General features: G+C 47.1%; 1 protein-coding gene across 6 annotated transcripts in view; it reads right to left on the bottom strand.

Annotated features, from left to right (window-relative positions):
• LOC119441364 (glycoprotein-N-acetylgalactosamine 3-beta-galactosyltransferase 1) overlaps positions 1–23,443 on the bottom strand; it is a 131,385-nt gene that overhangs the window by 14,016 nt on the left and 93,926 nt on the right. For 4 of the 6 annotated variants that reach the window (XM_037705976.2, XM_037705975.2, XM_049661186.1 and 1 more), the window contains exon 3: positions 3,820–4,139. In XM_037705976.2, the coding sequence (XP_037561904.1) occupies positions 3,820–4,132 (313 nt within the window). In that variant the 5' untranslated portion in view covers positions 4,133–4,139. The remainder of the gene's footprint in view (positions 1–3,819; positions 4,140–23,443) is intronic. The other 2 variants (XM_049661189.1, XM_049661190.1) reach the window with 1 other exon arrangement.

The raw sequence follows: 23,443 nt of genomic DNA on the forward strand, positions 1-23,443 counted from the left end.
CGTGCCAGACGGCATTTCGCAATCACAGCGGCGCCGGGCACGACCTGAAGTCATCCACGTGGTGCGTCTTAAGCCTTTCTACGCCCGCTGACAAACTTAGGTACTTTGTTACTTTGTTATTGTTTTTTGTTATTTTGTTTATTACGCATGGTTTTGTTTTCGCTTTCGTGTTTGTAGCATCGGGACGATGCTTTTTAAGGGGAGGGTATTGACACGTACACATGTTTATCTTTCACCGGTGGCCGCTTTCAACATTGGCTGACAAATGTTAAACGTTATCGCTCGGCGCAGGACGCGCCTGCATTGGAAGCTTCTCGGACGTTATCAATGCTTCTATCCGTCGTCTGTGGTCACCGAAGCCCATGTAATCTGATTGTATGAGTGACGCGAATTGTCTAGAACTTTCTGGAAGACACGCGGGCATCAGGGATTAATCTGGAACCTTCGATGACTCAGGTATAAAAGCCGACGCGTTTCGCCGCTGATCAGATTTCGACGATCGCCGACTGTGTTCGCCGCTATCGTTGTGCTTCAAGTGTAACTTGCTTTTGTGGGCACAGGTTCGCCCAATAAAGAATCAGTTTCGTCATTCCCAGTTTTACGACTGTTTGCTTCATCGTCACTACTACGTGACAATATAAAGCCCTGCCTGACGCACCAAAGTATTACAGGCTTCCCAAATAAAATAAAATGAATTGACATGTATCAAAGGTAAATTTTTAGGGGGGAAATGAATTAATTATTTTAAAAAGAGCATCCACCATAGCGTGACTAACACCATTGGGACGGGGTATTGCGGGCCTTACTCACAGAAATACGCAAGATGAATAAAACAACAACCTATAATACAAAATAGCCCTCATGACTAACCTTTATCTTTGAATGGCGAAGACAGCCAAAATATATCTACAGCCGGCAAAAATTCACGGAGTGTGCGTCCAAAACTGATAACTCAAGCAACTTTTTTGCAGCCATATTCGTATCTTTTCCCGCCTGAGACAGGTCGTCGCGAAAATTTTCTTTTAGGTTCCGACCTAAGTTGGTCATTCACGCGCTGTGTATCTTCTGCCGCAGTTTCTATACCCGCTCAGCTACATTGCTTCTAAATGGCGGGTTTATTAACCGACGTCAGAAAACTAGACAAAGAAATCGGAATTTCTGTGGAAGTACTTTCGGAGAACCAACCCTTTAAATCTATGTGTTTAACGATCTCTGGTGCAATCCTAACCGCACACGTAGATATGAAACTTAATTGCTCATTTATTTATTTATTTATTTATTTATTTATTTATTTATTTATTTATTTATTTATTTATTATTACAATACTGCCCGTCTCTACTGAGACCATAGAAGGTGGGAATATATATATGTACAGAAACAAAGAACGCTCATCACGTCAACGATCAAGCAATACATGTATAACATGTATTATACATAAAATGTATAACATCAACTTTGCACTTTACACATAGGCAATTTACACTACATAATATATACACCAATCAAATACATGCTAATTTTCATGATAGAAAAATGGCAATTTATACATTCTACGCTGCATGCACGACTACATACACAAGGTACAAGTACATGCATGCTGGTTTGCATGATCGAATAATAGCACTAGCAATTTTAACATGCTAGGAAATTTTTTTCAATTTTCAATTCAGACTCACACAGTGACTCAGCGTTAGTGGTGAGAGGCGCTAACATATTCCATTCACGGATGGCAACCGTAAAAAAATAATATTTAAACACATCATTGTTACATTTATATACTAAAGCATTTGTATGTTTGTGCCTGGTAGGTCGTGCTTGAGAATAAGAAATGTAATTTGAAATGTCAATCTTGAAATCATTATGCAGGAGTTGATAAAGAAATTTTGAACGTGCCTGTTTCACTCGTGCTTCTAGCGTAAGGAGCCTAGAGATTAAAGCACTGCACGGGCTCGGGCTTACCCGAAAGCCCGGGCCCGGCCCGGCCCGTGGGCCGGGCCGGGTAGAGCAGTTTTTTCACGGCCTCGGGCACGGCGTGTGCTTTTTGACCCGGGCCCGGGCCGGGCTCAGGTTTTTTGACGCGGGCCCGGGCCGGGCTCGGGCTTTCTGGTGGTGTGCATGTAACGTGCAGCGAGTTATTCTCGGGCGTCTCAACTCTGAAAAACATGTATTTTTCGGTCTCGCGCCGGATTCGGGCCAGTTTCGAGCCGGGCTCGGGCCGGGCTCGGGCCTAAGGTAAAGGGGTGGCGGGCCGGGCCGGGCGGGTAACGTAGATTATTTCCGGGACCGGGCCGGGCCCGGGTCTCGCCATAAAAGTTTTGATTGGGCTCGAGCGGGCCGCCCAACGTAAAAACGGGCCCGGGCCGGGCTCGGGCTGAAAAAATCGGCCCGTGCAGTGCTCTACCAGAGATAGCTAGAAGGTTAGTAGGAGAGTCTTCACGCTTAAATTTTTTTATGGATAAATCGAATGGCCTTCCATTGTACTGTTTCTATTTTCTTTATGTTAGCATGGGTATGAGGAAACCATACAGTATTTCCGTATTCGAGGATCGGCCTAACGAATGTTTTGAATGCTAGGAGTTTTGTTGACAAAGGTGCCAGTTGAAGTGATCTGCGAAGAAAAATTTATTTTTGCATAGCAGATGAAGTAATGTGGTCACTATGCTCGTCCCACCTTAGGTCTGACATTATTGTTAAGCCTAGATATTTATATGTGTGTACTTTAGTCAAAGCTGTACCATTTATGGTGTAGCAAAATGCTGAATGTTCTTTTTTCGCCGTTATCGTCATACAAGCTGATTTTGTAACCTTTGTTTGGTTACAAAATCAGCATTTTTGGTTTGGTGTAAGCTTTTTAACCTTTGTTTTGTAACATGCAACCTTTGTTTGTCAGCTGCCTGACTGCCTGTATCGCACTCCACGCGCCCTATTACGCCAATATAATGAATGGGAAATATCTCTAAAATAGCAAAAGAATATTTGTCTTATTCCAGGGGTCACACTCACTCCACATTCATTTCAACCGCTTGAGCGCCTGCAAGTTTAACGCATCTAAAGCGCTCAAGCGCAGAGGGGTGAAAATTACTGAGCAATCCCTCGCCATTTGTTCAAACTACAAGCCACGAACGCACATGTCGCAGTTCCCCAACCCTATGAGTAGTATACGTACTGGAATTTGCTTAAGCATTTGAATCTAACGAACTGTCGAATTACAAGTCTTAAAGGTAGCTGCAGAATGACTTCAGCCTTATCTATCCGGATTTGCCTTATTCTGGTAACTGTGGTGCGTTAGAAACTGTTGAACACATTTTGTTGCAATGTCCAGGTTACAGAGACAAAAGGACACGTTATTTTAGAAGAATGAAGTTTGTTACACAGGCCTCCAGATCTGGGAAGCATACTAGGTGCTATGCTTTCTCCTTCAAAGCAATGTCAAGCTTAATTTTTTTTCATTTCTTCAAGACACTGGCTTCAATGGCAAGCTCTATAGCCTACTTACATCAATACCGTTGCCCCTGTTTCACCTGTACAAACCATGATCATGTAATGCTATTGCCTTTGAAAGGAAAACTTTATATGTATCTTTCCTCTACTATGATGCTGTATGTAAAGTTCTGGACGTTTATGCGACCTTGAAGATGACTTTCAGATGTGCCTAGGGACGAATTTATATATTTCTATATAAGAATGCTTCGCTTTTAATGATTCCCACGGTCTGTGGAATCTGCCCAATTTTAGAATTCACTGCACTTGATTAACGAGCTTTCTCTCTGCCTTGCAAGACCCGGGTCACCATCCAGCACGCGTCAGGAGTGACTGACCGCTGTGGTGGAACTCGTCGTCCGGTCCGTGTCCGGCGAGCGGCACCTCGGGCGCCGCCGGTTCCTCGTCCTCCCAGTGGTCGGCGTGCGGCCCGGCAGCCGACAAATGCGGGGCGTAGATGGGCCGCCTGCGGGCCAGCAGCCACGGGGCCACGCCCGGGTGGTCGAGCGAGATGACGCTGAGCAGCAGGTAGGCGCAGCCGAAGCCGAACGTGATGCCCGTGCCCAGGGGGAGGAGGAAGCCGCGCGGCGCCGGCAGCCACGCGCCGCCCGACCCGGAGACCGACACACCCGGTGCACGGCCGGCCTCCATGTGCCTGCTGCGGGAGGGGGGAGAGCGACACTTGTAGGCCATTAATGCGTCCGGCCCGCATTAAACTCGCGCGGAGAGTGAGAGAGAGAAAGAAAAGAAGACGGAACGCCGATTAGGAAAGAATGGATAAGCGCATTTCAAAAGACATTCGAGCTTGAAATATCAGCTTTGACGAATACTCATCTGCTCAGGGATGGTCAAGGCTGAGGGTGAACAAGGCTCCCGTTCGGGAGCCGAAACATCTTTTGTTTCTTCTCAAACCTTTATTTCTGTTGTCAGTGTCCATTATACCGTGCCACATTCGAGTTTATGCGCGGAAGAGTTGTTTGTTAAACAACATGGCAAGGAACACTGAGCTTAAGTTCTGCTTGAGCATCTTGCGTACAGGAAAACAGGCGATTTCAACAAGATGGCAGATGGTTTTCAGTGGCTCATATGGTCATATGGTACTATCAAAAGTGGTTGCCGAGATGTTGCGTAGACAACAAATCCACTCAAGGTATAGATGGCGGTACACGTAAGCAGATCAGTAGGCCCCAAGCGACTAGTACAGGTAAAGCCTCAATCGGTGAACGCAGGAAGGCCTCCTTCATGCACAGGTATACCGAGACGGACTTGCACTCGCCTTCGAAAACCCTTGTCATAATTCAGCGCAACAGTACAGCTGCACAAGCACTATCCACTTTTGTGGACAGTGGAATCACTGAGCGTGAATCTTAATAAACACGGCACGCACAAGAAAGAGCACGTGACGCCTGCTCTGTACAATTTGTTCCCTGACACTTTTAATTCAGTAAATGTATGTAAGGAGATGTTGGCGCCTCCTAGAAGCGCTGGCTACTACGCATCGGTGCCTACGTGGGATAAAAAAATCCCTCCATCTCCCGCTAAAGGGAACCATGTGTGGCTGCGAAGCAGCGGGAAGATGGTTAGCTTGAGCGGGAGATGCTGTAATTTTATTGAGAGGACGAATGAAAATGTATAAGAGAAGAGAGAGAACGTGGTGGTTGCCTGTTTATTTATTTAGAGACCGTATGCGATTCCTAGCGTCGGTGCACGCGGCGCTTTGAAGACGACGGCCTTGTGATCGGTGAAGTGTAGCGTAAAGGATTGCTGTTCCAGAGTTTTCATTCTGAAGTTTTCATTCAGGTCTATGCACGTTCCCCTAATGGTGGTCGGTTGTTCAGGGTCCGCTTGCCGCCGTTCACGTTTCCTTTCGGCTTCGCGAGCCCGAAGTTCGGGATCGCCACGTCGCCGCTCCCGTTTCGCGGCAGCGGCCCGAGTGCTCATCGCGGCGCTGCACAGGAGAGAGAATGAAGCGCGCGCGTTCCGTCATTTTCATACCGCGGAACTACCGCGGCGCCCCCAGCGGAGTATGCAGCTGTCGCACCACCTGTCATGCGCGCCGCTCCGTAGAGTAGAGGATTACTAGAGGAGAGAAAAGGAGGAGCACAGAAGAGGAGAGAGAGGGGAGGGGACGCGCATGCGCTGTGGAGGTGTGGGACGCCGCGTCGGAGTTGCAGTGTTAATTGATGTAGTCGTCTAAGTCGTAAGTTTGGCGAGTTCCACTCGGTCAGTGAGAGACTGCGTGCCAGGTGTCGAAGGTGCCTTGCGGCGTCTGTCCTAGAAAGTGGAATTGGAACGCTTGGAATTGAAATAAGAGAAGCGGATGTCTATGAAACCATTCACTTCGCGTGAAAGGGGCAAGCAGAGCTGCTACTGGGTTGGCCTGAAGCGCGCAACCTGGGCGCCACCATGACCACCAGGGCCATGACATACTTTTTTTGCTCATACTGATACCGGATGTGGAAAACCCAGCCATACAATGAGGGTTCTAGCCTCTCACCTGACTGAACTTCTGATGTAGCCAAGCTATTGCGTTTAGAAAACAAACAAAACGTTACAGTCCCGCGCGCGACAAAGAAACATTTTTATCCCCGGAAACAGCAGCTTTGGTGGGCAGAAACGAACTCTAGCTGCGGTATTTTGCGCTGGTTTTCATGACACCACGCCTCATGCGGGACTAGACTGTCTCTCAATGACGATAAGCGGAATCTCCCGCTGGCCAGAATTCGGCGCCCGCAACGGACGCACCTCTGGCACACGCATCTCTGGCACACAATCGAACAATATACTCGTGAGGAGCGCCGAGCCACGGATCATATGGCTGACAGCAGCGCTAGCTTGTTGGCTGACGCGGCAAACAATGCGTGACAAGAGTCGGCAGCCGATCCGTGCCCCTCTTCCCCGCTGCCTTCGGAAGCGGTGGCACAACGGCACTCCGCCTCGCAACCACAGCCATCAGTCGCTCCGAGAGGCGGCACAATGCTGGCACCGGCGCAACACAGTACAGCCAGGGGGCGTCCCGCTTACCGCACATACACTGCAAGCAGGTTCCTTCAACTTGAACTGCATGCCTTTGCAATGCGAACACACTATAAGATTCGGCGTTCATTAGTGTGAGACGAGTTTGCCTGCGCTCTGGCTATGCATAGTCAAGCAGGCTGCGCTTCATTTGTACCCTGGTCACACGGTGCAATTTTGATCCCGATCGCGCTGCGTGGATCGGGATCAATTGCGATCAAAAGTGCCCCGTGTAACTGGGGTATTACGTGGCATTTGGTTCTTTCGGCTATGTGTTTTCGTTTCTGCCTCTGTTTCTTTCGTTTTTCACACTCTTATCGCGCGTGAAAACCGTATTTTCACAGAAGTAGCCAAGTGCGCTCACTGCTTTTGGCATACCTGACACATTGGGTAATGAGAAATGCGCGATATCAGTCTAATACACTAAGTTCTGGTCTCTCTCAGCTTTGGACAATCGAGGGGTAGGTAGAGACTACGCCGCCGTGTTCACATGAGCGTGCCTTGTGCCATGCGTTGTTGGTTTACAACCTTGTGCCACACATACCTCTTAAGCTATGCACCAACTAGCCCAACATAGTACTCTGCGAAACTTGATTTGTTCTACGGTGCGACCTTTCCAGTATAATCTACCCAGTACTGAAGCTCAGGATTACGTGCGGCTGATTCCTGCTTCAGCATCGAGCTATGCCAGGTTCATTGTTTCTTTTTTTGTGTTTTAGGAAAGGTTCGACACTCTTTCTGTCTCCTCTTGTTTCCTTGGTTAGTTTTTAACCTTGCACCACGCATCCTTCGTATGCTGGAAAGCACACACGCTTGAATAAAAATGTGAAGTCCTTGATGTAAGCAGTTCCGAGACATAAACGATGCAATAGCATCGGCAGAAAATGCAATAAGCTATCAATGTAGGGGACAAATGCCTGCATAAGAATGCTTCTCTCTTTAAATCATCCCAAGAGACATCATTCTTTTTTTGAGGCCTCGTGAACGCTGTCGTGTCTGTGACTGGGACATAGCTAGGAATAAGGCGGTATTCTGCATTGTCGTGAGCCGCTCATCCGCCACTTCATTCCGCAGTGATTAAGAAACCACTGGAACACCATTTCTTGCTTTCACCAACACACGTGCATCTATTGGTCTCAGAGATGTATTTTCAATACAAGTGAGGGCCACCAAGGCATCTGAGAAGACCGCACATTTTCATGGTGCATTTGATATGTCAGTCCAGTCGATAGTTAATAAAATGGTCATAAGCACCAAGTCCAACTACAGGTCGTAGCTGGCTTCAAAGGGTGCAGTCTGGTACGTGTTAAACTTAAGCGATTCCGCTCTTCAAATGAGAATGAGTCAGCAAGCCAACGAAGTCGTCTAGCGGCGTCTAGCCTTGAAAGTGAATATACTGTTCTCCTTTGCTTAACGAAGTGCTGATGTGAAAATGTAAACATTACGGAGCTGTGTACAAGATCCTAACTGGATCTGCGAGCCAACACTGGGCGCTTTCTCTGCGCGTGTGTGATAGAGAGAAGGAGAAGCAGTTAATTGGGCCTATGCGATAACGCCAGAAGACTATATATCTTCCTGCTCAAATCAGCTAGCTCCAGTGGTGCGGTTCGCGTGGCGGCTGTAGACTCCTCAGGTACAATTATTAACTCATTTCGAACTCGCCATAGATGAGCATTTCAGAACTTTCATTTAATAGCACCTACCATTAAAGAAAAATAATTCAAATTAGAATATGGGGTGTTACGTGCCAACCACGATATGATTATAGACACGCCGCCGTAGCGAGTAAATAAAGCTTATCCCGCCCTAAAGCGCGCTAGCGAAGTAGGCAAACCAGGTAAAGAAAACCAGAGGCCACGAGCGCTCACTTGTGCTTTCAGACAGCGACAGGCAGGCACGCGCGACATAAAGTGACGGTAACATCTTCGGGACCAATCTAGCCCATGGGCGTCAGGTTGTGATTAGTCACCTCAAGCGCAAAACAAGTGCGCTTGAGTTTCCCCTTGTTCGCCGTTGCAGACACGCAGCTTGTCTCTCGTCGACTTCTTTACGTTCTTTTCTTCTTTCTTTTTGCGTCACGACGAGCGATTACTATATGTGCCCCACAGGCAGTCTGTGAATAATTAATGAAGATTACGCTGACCATCCGCAACACTTACCACGAGAGCTATGAGAAACAACAGTCACGACGTTGTCTAGAAGCTCTGCCTCCATTAAGTGAACAAAATAAAAAAAATATTACGGGAGAAAATGACGCCCGAAAAAAGAACGAACTTGAAAAATACAGTCCGATCACCCCAAGCTTTCTTGTCATCTTTTTGTGAACACGTAACTATCTCTCACGCAACAAGAAATAGATGAGGGCACTGTTTAAGTGCCTATAGGAGGCACCAACACGCAAGAATCAATAGTTAAACCGTCATTAAATCTCGCAGTTTATGTATACAGCATTGTTATACAACGGGTAGTACAGAATAAAACTGAGAAATGATTTAGAAAAACACTTACAAGCACAATACAAAACTTAAAAAAATATGAAGAGATTATTGAAATAAATCTCACGTTTGAACTGTCGCAAGATATATCCGGCCACTAACAGTGGCAGACGTTAGTGGCGTCCGAATAGCTTCACGCATTTCTTTGACGCCAAGGAGTGTGCCTATCGGGACGGAAGACGCAGGTTTTTGGCGCTTGACGCTGTCAGCAATATCAATCACGTTGTCGATGCGGCCTTTTCTGAACCCACGACATTTGCGGAGGCCGAGTTTTCCTCGTGGCAATGCATCAATCTAAAGGCAGAGCCACCTGCTGTACGTATTAGCTTATAATTGGCTCATATAATCACTCCTTGCTGAAAGGCGCATCCATCGAGGGAATGTTGGACGACCCTCGTGGGCATTAACGATGACGCAGCCGTCGCCGTTCCAGTAACTTTGGAGCAAGGCCTCCGCGCATATTTCAGGTTGCTAATGCGATGTACGGTATAAATGTTAGGGAAACAGTCAGAGCTACAAGCGAGCGTGGCACAACCTTTTAGCACACCTCCCCTGACTTCAAGTTGGTCTGTGCAGGCGGCGTTAGACGTGCCTTTCCAAACGCCTCCCTGAACCAATGCCTCCCGCTCAGAGTGCCCGCAAACACGCCTCTCAACTCTGCGGCGTACAGCGCACACCCGTCTCGCCACGAGCCACAAGCAGTGATGTTACAGCATGCGCAATGTATGCGCGAGGAGTCTTTCATTGCTTCGCGCCGCTATATAGGTTGGAGCACAACATTCGCACATGTGCATGAGCAGTCTCCTTTCGATCTTGAAGTCGGCGTGGCTTTCCCTTTGAATAGAGTGGCCGCTGTTTCTGTTACCTTCGGTTTGTACAGGCGGCACTCCCTGGTGATGCAGATACGGATAAACACGACCTCTTTCCTACTTTGCATTTCGCTTCTTGCCACTGCCTTCGTCTACAGTCTTTCACCTCGGCGCTCGTTTATGATTACTAGACGTTTTTAAAACTGCGCGAAAAAAACGAGGACACACGAAAGAAACACACACGACACCACGAGCGCAGACAGCCAACTGTTTATTTCTGGAAAGCAAGCAACGTATATTTCATTCAGGATCCTGAACACGTGCACGCATTGTCACTCTCACATGTGCCGATAAACATCAAAATAAAAAATATCTGGTGAGTAATAATGTAAAACAAGATTGCGACAGGTGATCACCAAAATAACCGTGAGCCGTTCTTACTACATGCATGAAATAAGGGAGAGAAAACCGCGATCATGTAAAGGAAACAAAATGGAAGATATCACTTAAGAAAAAACCAGAGTAAAGGCGTATGATGAGGCCAAAAATACGTTTGATAAAAAAATACACGAATCCACAAATAATACACCAAACAACAAATGTAGAGGCGATGATGTCATAAAAAGGCGTGAAGGCTAAAGATATTAAAACGATCGAGACCGGTGACTGCTTCGAACATGAACGGTTTATTGAAGAAGTGAAGTGGCGCGCGCTTGCGCCAAGGAGGCGTTCTCTTGCTCTTCGTCTTCGAGTATCTTGATGATGATATTTTACAAGCTCCCGCCCGCCCAACTGGCACAGAGATAGGCATTGGCGGGCTATTTGAAACACTCTTCAAGAGGGTAGATGTTGTGCACGGATCTTCTGAGAAACTCTTTAAATTGTTGCCTGTCCGAAGTAAGCAAGCTCTTGTTACTCCGTCGCGTCCAGGGTAAGTTTTTTCAATTCGGCCCATTTTCCAAAATGTCCTTGGACCCCGGTCTTCGATTAAAACCACATCGCCTTGGGACAATGGTTTCGCTTGTCGTGTCTTGGCTTTGACAATAGCTCCTATTTCCGTGAGATATTCGTGATGCCATCTGTTCCACCAAGCTTTCACTAGTTTGCATCTACTTCGCCATGCTTCTTCAATGTCTCCGTTGTATAGTCTTGTTTGTCCGTCTTGAAGCTGTTGGCGACCGCCTATGATGTCTGCAGGAGTTATTGGCATGGGCTCATTAGGTTCACCATACACGTAAGTTAACGGTCGATTGTTGAGCGCTCCTTCAACTTCTGCTACAATTGTGCGTAGCTCCTCCACTGAAGTTGTTTTTCTTGAGATTATTTTTCGCATCGATGTCTTTAGGCTCCGTATGAGGCGTTCGTAGAATCCTCCCCACCACGGGGCGCACTCGGCTATTGTTTTCCATTGTATTTGGCGTATACTGCAGTAATCCTTCACCAGTTCGTGTCCAACATCGTCAAGCTTTCCGTTAATTTCCTTCTCGGCCTTTGTAAAGGTCCTGGCATTGTCCGAGTAGATTATGACAGGTATACCACGTCGTGCGGTGAATCGCCGGAAAGCTTGTAAAAAACTGGACGTCGACATGTCGTTGGTCATCTCCAAGTGTACTCCTCTCGTTACCGCGCAGGTGAAAATTACTACGTATTGTTTCACAATCTCGTCTTGGTTTTTCGCGTAAAGTGTTCCGGTGAAGTCAACTCCTGTGACTTGAAATGGCCCCGATTCGTTGACTCTGTCCGCAGGGAGTGGAGGCGTAGTTTGAGTGGCTGGTCTTGTATTATGCCTCTTGCATACTATGCATTTGCTTAAAACCCTTTTTACAGCTTGGCGACCTTGCAATATCCAAAACTTAGCCCGTAGTTGTGCTAGCGTGGCTTGAACTCCGCCGTGCAATATTATTTTATGAACGTGACGTATCAGTAGTTCCGTGAAATACTCGTCCTTTGGAAGTACGATGACGTGCCGGTTTGATTCTTGGCTGTAGTGCAAGCGTCCTTTCTGTCTTATGAGTCCTTTGTCGTCATAGTATACTTCTTGTCCATTTATATTAAAGGGTTTAGTGCTTGACTTACCACCGCCACTTGTCTTCCTGAGTAGTACTTGTGTTTGTCGTATCCAATAGGTCTCTGCAGTTATAATCTCTTTTCCTGCTAACGGCCCCTCGTGATGATCTTTTCTTGCATTGTTTATGAATCTGAATATCCATGCCGTTACTCTTAGAAGTCGCCCGTATGATGAATAATTTTTTATTTCCAAGATTGGTTCATTCTCTGTTGATGCTTTGCAGGCTTGACATTGATCTTCGTGTTGATCGTCCATCTGTATATTCATGCGCATCACGCTTGCTCTTTCCGGCTCCACGGAGGTAACCCATTCGGGTCCATGCCACCACATTTTGGAGTTCATTAACGTCTTTGCGCTGATACCCCGTGTGAGTAGATCTGCCGGATTGTCTTCACCTTGAATGAACGACCAGCTCGTTTGCAGTGTCTTCTCTCTTATTTCTGCGACTCTGTTGGTAACAAATGGATCCCTTTTGCTGGTTCCTTTGATCCAATGAAGTACAATCATTGAGTCAGTCCAGCAGGCAGCTTCTTGAATTCTTTCGGTGAAGTGACTTTTGATGTAGTCGCTTAGTCTTGATGCTATCACCGCTGCCATTAGCTCAAGTCTTGCTAAACTTAGCTCTTTGATTGGAGCTACACGGCTTTTCGCTGTCAGTAGCCTTGACTCTTCTGTTCCATCTTTGTACACTAGTACCAAGTATGCTGCAGCTCCGTATGCTGTTGGACTCGCGTCTGCAAACACATGCAGCTTGTATGCTTGTACTGCTTGATCCTTACTTGCGTAGCATGGCTGAATTTCTAGAGCTCGCAACTCCTCCGCTTCGGACATCAGGTCCCTCCACTTGCCGCATTCTTCTTTAGGGAGTGGATCATCCCAAGTGACGTCCGTTTTCCACAGTCGTTGAAAGCCTATTTTTGCGCGTATCGTAAAAGGTGACAGCAGACCAAGCGGGTCAAATATTCTTGCTGCTGCTTGCAATACTGTCCTCTTGTTTTAAGCACGTAGTTGCTGGTAAGGGCGCCCATTTGTTCACAGGGAAGGATATCACGTCTTCTGAGTGCTTCCATATCATGCCAAGAAGCATTGTGTATCCTTTCGATCGAATCTCCATGTGAGCGTAGTCCTTTTCGTTTTCGTCTATCATTTTGTTTAATCTCTCTTCATTCGATGTCCATTTTCTCAGGTTCATCGCCGCCTCTTTGAACACTTGTTTTGCCTCTTTGTACAGCTTGACAGCTCCGTCAAACGTTGCTGCTCCTGTGATTACATCATCCACGTAAATCGCTTTCTGTAGTTTTTCTGTTGTATCCGGAAATCGCTCAGCCACTTCTTTCAAATGGTGCTTGATTGTAGCTGCCAGAAGAAACGTGCTCGGTGTTGTACCAAAAGTAACTCTAGTCATGCGCCAGGTTTGTACTTCATTCAGCAGCCTACCGTCAGCGTCGTGCTTCCACCACAGAAATCTCATGGCATCTCTGTCCTCTTCATGGATTGAAATTTGCAGGAATGCCTTCTCCACATCTCCTACTAGGGCCACCTTTTCATTTCGAAAGTTGATTAACAACGAAAGCATGTCTTCGTTTAAATTAGGTCCTGCCTCCAGATTGTCGTTTAATGACATACCTTCCTGCGTGTGTGAAGAGGCGTCGAATACTATACGAACTTTAGTCGTCGCTCAGTCCTCTCGAATAACCGCATGATATGGCATATAGTAACACAACGTAGTCAGTGGTTCTTCTGATTCCTGAACCTCTTCCGCGACTCCCGAGGTCATATATTCTGAGATAGCTTGATCGTAGCGACACAGCATTTCCTCATTTTTCTTTAACCTTTTCGTCAGTTGGAGGAGTCTTTTCATTGCATTGTCTTTGTTGATTTCCAAGTTGACGTTTTCTGTCCAGGGCAAGCTGACTTGATAACGACCGTTTAGTTTTACTATCTTATTCTCGAATTCTACAATTTCTGCTTCTGTAGTAGTGCAACTATGTTGTTTGATTCCCATTGATTCCAAGCTCCAAAACCTCTGTAGCTCTTGCTGTAGTTTTGTTTCCGCAGCTTCAACCTTCAGAACCATGACTGCTTCATTTTGGGCTTGAGTTAATTGTGTTTTAGTTTGCTCCGATGGGCCTTGCAGTACCCAACCCAGTATTGTCTCGACAGCCATCAATCTGCTTTCGATTTTTTGTGTTCTGCCAGTGACGAACTCCCAGTAATAAATAATCTGAGCCGATGAGCAGCCCTATGACATCTGTTGCCGTAGTCGCGGTTTTGTCATCTGCCACTTGTAGCTTTAGTTGATTCATTTTCTCTTTGAGTTTCTGATTTGGAGCAGGTAGACAACTGTGTGAGATGACGTCGACTTGTAGAGCTTCGATCACCGTGGCTGACTTCTTTTCTCGCGTCGCTATAGTTACTTGCACCACATTCATTTGTTTGAATTTTTCGTCTCCTCCGAACGAACCAATTGTCAGCCTTTCCTTTCGTATTATCTTCGCACCTATTTCTTTTGCTAATCCAGCTTCAATAAATGTCCGCTGGCTTCCGCTGTCCAATAACAATCGGCAATGTCGGCCACCTTTTTCGCCATCTATCCAAGCTACAGCTGTCTGCAAAAGCACAAAGTTTTGCTTTAGATTATCAGTTGCATGTAGAGTAGACGTCTTCGTCCGCTTGCTTTGTTGTGACCTGATCTGCCTTTTCTTGCCTCACCGTTCTACACACTGATGTAGCATGTCGTCCTTTGCATTGCTTGCATATCACTCTTGCTCTACAAATACGTGCGGTGTGTTTTGGCCGGGTGCATCTGAAACATGCTCTATTTTCAGTTAGAATGGCCTTTTTTTCCGTCATAGGAATGTTCCTACGACAGTCCTCAGTTGCGTGGTTGTTCTGCTTGCAGAACAGGCAGCTTCTGTTTTCCTAGCTATAAAAGCTGGAAGTTGTTCTAAGCTGTCTGCTGTTATCCCTTGTCTTCTCAGTTATCCTCTCCTGTTCACGTTGTGTTTCTTCCCGAAACGATATTTGCTCTCGCAGAAATGACATAAGCCTGTTCAGCTTTTCCTCGCATTCTTTTCCTGTTGTGCTGATTTGTGCGCTAGCTTCCATGTTTGAGCTGTTTCTCATTGCTTCCTTTGACTTGAACTGCAGGGATAACTCCGGTGGAATTGCTCTTTTCAACGCTGTTAATAACATTGGCGCGAAAGTCTCGGTCTCCACCTTCAATGATGTGAGTGCCAATGTGTTGACCTGCACTCTGTTCACTAGCTTGCGTAGTTCATCAGTTTCTTGCGCCGATTTTACTTTCTCTAGGCTCAATAGCTCGGTCATGTGCAGCTCCACTGATTGTTCACGATTTCCGAACGTTGTTTGCAGAATTTTTATCGCTTCATCATAATTTTCTTCTGCAGAGTACTGAAAACACCAGAAGGAAAGGTGAAGGCGACGAAATCTATAAGAGTGGCTATGGAAAGAGTAAAACCTGGTGAAAAACTAACGCTGAGGCGTTTCGGCATTTTTTTCCCGCAGTTCTTGGTCTCGGCCGCAGTTTCAGCATAATACCAACCAACAGTACCAACATCGATGGCAGAGCGCCATAGATGCGACAGAGCGCTTCCTCCGCCCCACTGGGCTCAGATGTTCTCCATCCAAGTCTGAGCTACTTCTCTACAAGAAAAGACCCAGAGGTGGTGGCCATTGTGATTGGAAACCGGCGTCCGAAAGCGAAATACGGCTTTTCACTGGTGACGGGCCCTCGGTGCCCAGAGTGGACTCACTCCGAATATTGGGAGGTATATCGAGTCTAACGGTGCCAATGGTGCCGCACTCAGAAGGATCATCGCCAAGACGGAGAGTGCTCTCGGTCTCATTCGGAGGATCGCCAACAGGCACCGGGGAATCAAGGAAGACAATCTCATGCGCATTATACATGCTTTAGTGCTCTGGCACCTTTCATACTCGGCAGCCATGCATAATTCGCATGTTGCAGAGAGGAACAAGTTAAATTCCCTCATCAGAAAGGTATTCAAGCTTGCCCTCGGCTTACCTGTAAGCACTCACACCGAAAACCTCGTGAAGCTCGGAGCACACAACACGTTCGAAGAAATAATAGAGGCGCAAGGGCGTTCACAGCTGCTCAGGCTATCCGGCACCCCTGCGGGCCACAATATACTCGATGAGATGGACCTCTTCCCTGTCGACCAGTGCCCCGACGCCGTGCGGATTCCTAGCGACATCAGGGGCGCGATCTTGTACGCGTTCCAAAATGGAACGGAGGCGTTCCGTTCCATCGAGCCGCACACGATTGGTCAATTTCAACCGCGACGTTCAAATTGACCAATCGTGTGCGGCTCGATGGAACGGAACGCCTCCGTTCCATTTTGGAACGCGTACAAGATCGCGCCCCTGATCTCAACTGCACATCGCGCCCATTCCCCGTAATATGCACCCCGCACACAACGTCGGCAGTTTGTACATATGGCTTGTCCTGTCGTTCACACTTCTGCCGTCGTCTTTCCTGCGCTATTAAGGAAGTCATGAAAGCTGTTCTATTGCTTTCATACTGTTTTTTATTGCGATAGCAATTATATGGACACTTCAACAAGTTTTTTGTCGTCGCCGTCGCCGTGAGGTTCCGTATAAAGTCCAAGGGCGATAAAATTATTGTTGTGTGGCAAAATTATTGTTGTGCGACAAACGATTATTGTTGTGTGGCAAAATGCACCCCAAAGGGTGCAACTGTTCTTAGAGTGTAATTTGCTATCGCAATTGATGCTTCGCCTTTCGGGAGAAACTGCGACATTTTTTTTATTATCTAAAAAGCTTCAACAATCTCCCTTTCGGTCTGGTCCTTCGATTTCAGCAAGAACGTTGTGTTTTTAAGAATTGGTTTGCAAGGGTTCTTTCTTCCGCCCTCATCTTTTCCGCTGCATCTGTTACAGTGTTGGGCCACAGTGTCTCCTGCATTGTTATTCTTTACATGCCACTGGTGTTTACCAGTGGCATGTAAACACCTGCGCGTTTGTCCAACATAAAGGCTGTCACATGTCAAGGGAATCTAATACACTACCCCACAAACACACTCGGTGTAGTTCGTTTCGTGCATGGTTGAGCACTGAGGCCTACTCTTTCTCTTGCCTGATAGGGCACACTCTACTAAGCTTACATGGAGCCGAAAATACGACCTTGACCCCGTAGCGGCTTGCCACTTTTTTGCTGTTGTGCGAAACTCGATGAATGTAGGGCATGTCCTGCAGTTTATGTTTCTTAATATCCTCTTTCTGTTGCTTTGTACATTTCAGTTTTTGCAAGAGACTTCCACAGGCACCTGTGATTAAACACTGAGGGTAACCAGCCGAAAGGAAGCGCCTAACTTGCTGATTGAAGCTGGTTTCTAATTTATGCTCGTAGGATTTTTTCCAGGGCGGACTTACAAGCTAGGGTTATGTTGGCTCTCTTATAACTAGTTTATAATGAGTACTTTCAAACGGCAGTGGGGCCTTCTTTGTCCTCGGGTTGTAATACCAACAGATGTGTTTAGCGTCAAAATGAAGGCTGAGCTGCAGGAACTGAAGCGCGTTATCCCTAGCTAACTCGTAGGTGAAGGTCAGCTCTCCCGAAGCTGATTGAAATATCTTTAATACGCGATCCATGGCATCATTAAGCTTATCTTTAGCGGACACGTGGAGCATAACTAAGTAATCATCGACATAACGGAAAATACTCACGACGTGTTGCCAGGAAATTAGTTGCTGAACTTCGTCGATCAAACAACGACAGATAGATATCGCCAAGAACGGGTGCAACTGAAGAACCAATACAATTCCAGCCTTCCCTCAAACTCGATGGCTGTGAAATGAAATAAAAGCTTAACAGTTCAAGGAAATGATCTATGCTCACTCCTGCCGTATTCTGAAAAGACTACTTCTTCAGTCTCTTGAATTTGGTGCCTAATAACGGCGAAAAAACCGTCATGCGGAATTGAGTGGAACAGGTCCTGTATGGCAATCGAGAACCGTCGGAAGACCTTCTTCCAGGTGTCTGACGACTTCCGTCGAAGATCGGACTTTCTTCTTTCTTTTTTTAATCAAACGTTTTTATGGACTCATCCTACGCTTTTACTCTGGTTATTTGTTAAAGGAACACTAAAGAGAACCCGGAAGTTGAGCTTTAATGGTAGAGTATCCTTTCACGATCACAGTCATATAATTCTTACTTTACTGCGAACAGAGGTTTAATAAGCGAGAAAATAGCGAATAGGTGCTGAAGCCCCTTTGAATTTCCCGCACTACACGTTCGTGACGTCGGAGATCACAAACTTTTTAAACCGTTTCAAGCGAGGAAGTACACGTTTGGCGCAAAATTAAATAAATAATTAGGAAAAATGGCATGGCGCTACATGCGGTCGTGATAATTTTGTTTTTGCTCCATGTACCATCGCGCGCGCCTACTCAGCTCTACAGTGTTGCAGTGTTTGGTTGGGTGTTGCATGGTTCGACCAGAAAATGCCTCGTGTGTGTAGTGTTGAGGGCTGTATCAATGACCAAGGCGCTTGCTCAGGGGCAGCGGCAGCGTTGACCCGACAGTGTCCTTTCATGTGGTGCCACGCGATGAGCCCCGGCGTTCGCAATGGCTCAGTGCTCTGCCGATGATAAAACGGCAAAAGAGCCAGAGAAACCGATGATGTGCTCTCTGCATTTATCGCCCTCGGATTATGTATATAATCCTGCTTTCGGAAAGTACCTTGGCGTGCCCTAGAGGTCAGTCCTTTCTCCAGCAGCTGTCCCAGTAATTTCGCCTTCATCAAATCTCCTACTGAAGCCCCTGCAGCAGCAAACTGGCGGCTCGGTGAGTGCTGAATGTCATTAAAAAAGCCACGAAGAAATCATACCGAGTACGCGCACAACTTTCTACGCTTGTCTTGTTGGGAACATCGTCGCCTGGCGGACAGGACGCCTCACCTTCCGTCGACGAAAACGAGGCTTCGCTTTCCGTCGGCGCGGCCAGCGGCTCACCGCCATCGTACGCGGAAACACCTACCGTGCGAGCACGGAGGATCATTTCGCGGTCCGTTTCACTGAAGTCGCTGAAATGCAGTCCTGCTTCCTGTTGCAATGTTCAGCGTCAGCAACGGTATTCATCGCGGCCACAGAACACCTAAGCAAAGTCGCAGCGAACGCAAACGCAGCGGCCATGCAGCCTATGATGCAGCCTATGATGCAGCCAGCGCCTCGGCCGTTTACGCAAGCGATGACGTATAATGGCGCCCTCTGATTCGCTGAGAGCAATGAAATCCGTAACGACACTGCTTCAGCACCGAATGTGGGGTGAGAGAAATTGAGGAAGAGATATTTGGTCTTTGCGAATTTCTCCGCCAATAACTGATATTTTTGTACCCAACAAAAACTGCATGCATTCCTGAAGGTCCCCCTTTTACTCCAGCTGAACTTGTTGTTTCTCTTTAGTGTTCCTTTGAGTGATATCTGTCATTTTCGTTTCCTTCACATGCTCGCGGTTTTCTCTCCCTCTTTTTGATGATACGTAGTAAGAACGGCTCACTGTTATTACAGCGAAGCTGTATACTTGTCGTCGGTCGGAAAATTTTGTGGCGCAAACACAAAACTCCATGCCCCATACAGCTGCGCGATAGCTTCGCCGAGCTGGGGGAGAGAGAGCTGAGGGAGAGAGCGTAAAAATAGCATCGCGCAGCATAGCGGATGCGAGGTGGAGAGGAGGAGTGAAGGCATGTGGTAGTAGAATGCGTAGAGCTGCTGCTGACGCCGCTCGCGTTTCCCCGCATTCGCGCCGAACGTGTCTACATGGCGTCCGTTAAAGAGCCTTGCATGTAGGCTCCCCAGGTGTCCGTGACTACAGCCGATGCCTCTGGCAGCAGCTCGGAAGGTTTCGACCAGTCAACTGGACACTAGTTGCTTCTAAAAGACTGAAGCGAGAGCAGAAGAGAACATCGCGAGTTTAGATTGAGGGAAGCCGAGAGTTTGCGTAGGCGAAGAAATGAAGATCCGGAGCCTTGTGAACGTGGCCGGTTGAATTCATCGCGAGACTATATATACGCATAACGTCGCGAAGAAATCCTGAGTGCCAGGAAACTAAGTGTGTGGTTCGCCACTACTTTACTAGGCGTTTTCCAGCTCCGCTGGTCTCAGGTGTTTGCGGTAGCAAAGCCACACGTAACTTTTACCGCGAAGCTGTATACCTCTCGTCGTGGCGTAAATACAAAACATCAGATTAACAATTGATGGCAAACGGCATATATTTCTTTGCGATCAGGCATACAGCATATATATATATATATATATATATATATATATGACCGAGAAGAAAGGTAGCCGAGGGGCCCGATTTTTATTATCATATCATAAGAAGCCAACAAACAATGACACCAAGGACAACATAGGGGAAATTACTTGTACTTACTAATTCCCAGGTAGCACACAAATTCTTCAAAACGTCGTATTTATGGATTCAACGTCTAAAACAGATTTTTTGACCAAAATCGACGCTTTAAAAACGTCGCAGGCACGACAGCGTAAAAACGAGGGGTGAATACGTCTTGAAAACGTTTTCATAAGACTAGCCGTATCTGTTCAATTACCTTGCGTGCCGCGTTTTCGACAGCGCCGTTTTTGGCGGGAGAAATCGCCATTTATCCAACCTTACGCAAGGTGGCGATACCGTCGTCACATGGGTCACATGACCACGGTGTACATGTCCAAGCTTATGGCCGCGGCTGCCGGCATCCGCGTGAAACCGGCCTGTGCATAGTTCCGTAATTGCATTTGGTTTGGGCTGTCGTGTGGTTCTGCCTGTTTTCGGTTGTGCTGTCCTTTGTCATTGTGAGTGAAAGAAAACGATGACGACAAAGTGCGCGCAGGTTCTTTCGCGATTTGACCACGCATGTGAGTGATCTCGCCAAATCAGCGATGACCCAGTGGTATTGGGCCACGTATGGCGAGCACGTGGCGAAACGCTTCGTGGCGAGACACGCGCCTAGTCAGCGTGAGACGGAAGACAGCAGGCAGACGTGTCGGACGCCGACAATCAAGGCTCTAAGGAACGCGGCCGTCCATGGAGCTGCCGCCCGACCGTTGCCCTTCGCCAAGGCGTTCGCCAGCGCGAGTACTGCAGCTCGGAGCGTGGCTTGGCCTGCTGTGCTACCGCTTGCCTCGAGCATTGCGGATCGCGGGCAAGGAGTCTCCTTGGTCAGTTGTTCGGCGGAGCACCGTTCATGGCCTAGCTAATGGCCGCATATGCACCGAGCACTGCCGCTCGCGCACAAGCTGTCCGCTGGGCAGGCTGACCATTCCTGCAACTTGCACTGCGGCTCGGATGCAGGCTGACCGATGAGCGCCTCTGAGCGGTCGTCTCCAGTTCGGTCCGGTTCGGTCGCTCTGCATCGTCTCCAGCATCGAGGCGTGTCCGACGTCATCACGTCATCGCCTCTCACTTTGGCAAGCCCTCGTCTCATGTACACCGTACCGTGAGCTCTCTTGACTGTTTCTTCCTCGAACTCCTATCAACCCTAGCTGTTCTAGCCTTGTATGTATGTCGTGTCATGTGGCGTAATGTTCTGTGTGGTTGTAGTTTGATTCTATAGTTCTCGTAAATGAAGTTTGGTTTTAGTTTTCATAAAGGTATCTTGGATTTTCCCATCACGAGTTCAACTGCTTTTCTTGCGTCCTTTTCCTCATCGCGCGGCACGACAACCAAGTGTGACGAATGTCCTCGTGATTTCCTTTACACTCATGCAAGTATTGAAGTGTTGTGCTGTCTTATTCGACACTGCGTGTGCAGTTATTTATTTTAATTTGTTGAGCAGTTTAGTTTTGCGTTAAAGAGCGCCCACGGGAGGGCACTGATTTGCTCTTCAATCTGATTCTCATGTCTCCATGTGAGGAGCCTTTTCACTGATGTACTTAATGGCGTTAAACTCAGTATGAGGTTGAAGGTCAGAAGAAATGTTGCTTTTGTGTGCCTTACATCGGGATCCGCCGTCAGGAGTGAAACTATCAAGTTTGGCAGGATGCGAAGAAAGGCGGGAATTGCTGTCTCTCCGCACTTTGCCTATATCATCTAGACAGCTGTGATCGCGGTATTTCAGTTTCCCGTTTCGCAAGAATGTTGGAGACAAGAGAACTGACATACAGGCTCTTTGTTAATGATTCATTACGGGTATGGTAGCGCGAGAGATGAGGTCAACTGCCCGTCCTATTCCCTCGCCTTGTGATATAGCGCACCCATAGAATATTGCGTACCACACCGTACTATTATCGCTTGCGATTCAGGTTCTCTCGATTGTGTTTTGGCCCGCTTTTTCTTACATTATGGGTATTTCATGGTCTTTAGAGGAACTTGGTTTCCAATGTGACACGGGAAAATTCGAATTTCTTTGGCACCTCGGCATGGTTGCGATATATTGCGTTGCTTATTGGAGCTCTCTTGTACTTATAGTTTTTCTAGTTCGCGAATGGCTACTGCATATACGCTGCGTAACTCGCCAGTGGATACTGCATATGTGAATCGTGAATCCCCTTGTCGTAAAATATCCTGTTACTCCAGGTGGTCACGATTATTTGCAGTTTGTGACTGGTGTCGGACTGTACGCTGTGCGGCGTTCGTGGCATTTAGTCGGCTGTCTGCCGAGTTAATGCGTGTGCCAGTGTACGCACGGTGCTTGAGAAGTTCTCGCACGGTTCTTTCGATTTGTGCGCTCTTCGTGCACTTCGCGCAACAGGGCATGCCGCGTTTGTTGGTCCTTGTGCAACAAACTTTCCTATCGTACATCAGACAGAGCAGAGGAGCCTCTATTTAGGCATGTCAGCGCACTAAGTAAGTTGAAGGGTAAAAGTACATAGCATTTGCTGCTTAGAGTCCATGTGATGGGTTATTTACACAGCCATTTTAACCATGGCAGTGCGGAATGAATTCGTGCATGATTAGTTGCATAAATTGGTCCGTGCGGGGAGGTCTAAGTAGAAAATACGGTTACAGGGCAACAGTGTACCAATAACTGCAGAAGTATCGGACGAATGCATTGTGACTGAATGTGGTGTCTTGAATGGTAGTGAGCAGTTGACAGGTGACTTAAAACGTGATATTGCTTTAAGCGCATAGCGGCTTTAATTATTCTTGCTCCCTTGCAATGTGCCAACTGATCGTTCTCATTCAGTCCACTAGCATCAGCACATCGGCCACTGGTGAAAGTGCGGGAGAACACATGAACATACATTGGGACATCTTCCCTCGTCTGCTTTAAAGGGCGTTCTCCAAATCGCTTAAGAAATGCAAGCAATCACACTGCTAGCACAGGAAGGGCGAGTGAACGCAATTTAATATGGTATTACATGAGCTGTCGCTAATTTCACTTGAAATGCTTGGTAAATTTAATGTAGAATCTACATATGGGATTTCATTGAGCAGCCTCTTCAAAACAATTCCTGCAATAATTGTTATAGTTCCCCTCATTAGGTTTGTTATTATGATCCGGACACAGTGTTGTAGTTGCATATTTTGTGTACATATCACTTTCATAAGTCATAATAAAATTTAGTATGTCTTT

The sequence above is a fragment of the Dermacentor silvarum genome, chromosome 2 (assembly GCF_013339745.2).
Source record: "Dermacentor silvarum isolate Dsil-2018 chromosome 2, BIME_Dsil_1.4, whole genome shotgun sequence".
NCBI lineage: Eukaryota > Metazoa > Arthropoda > Arachnida > Ixodida > Ixodidae > Dermacentor > Dermacentor silvarum.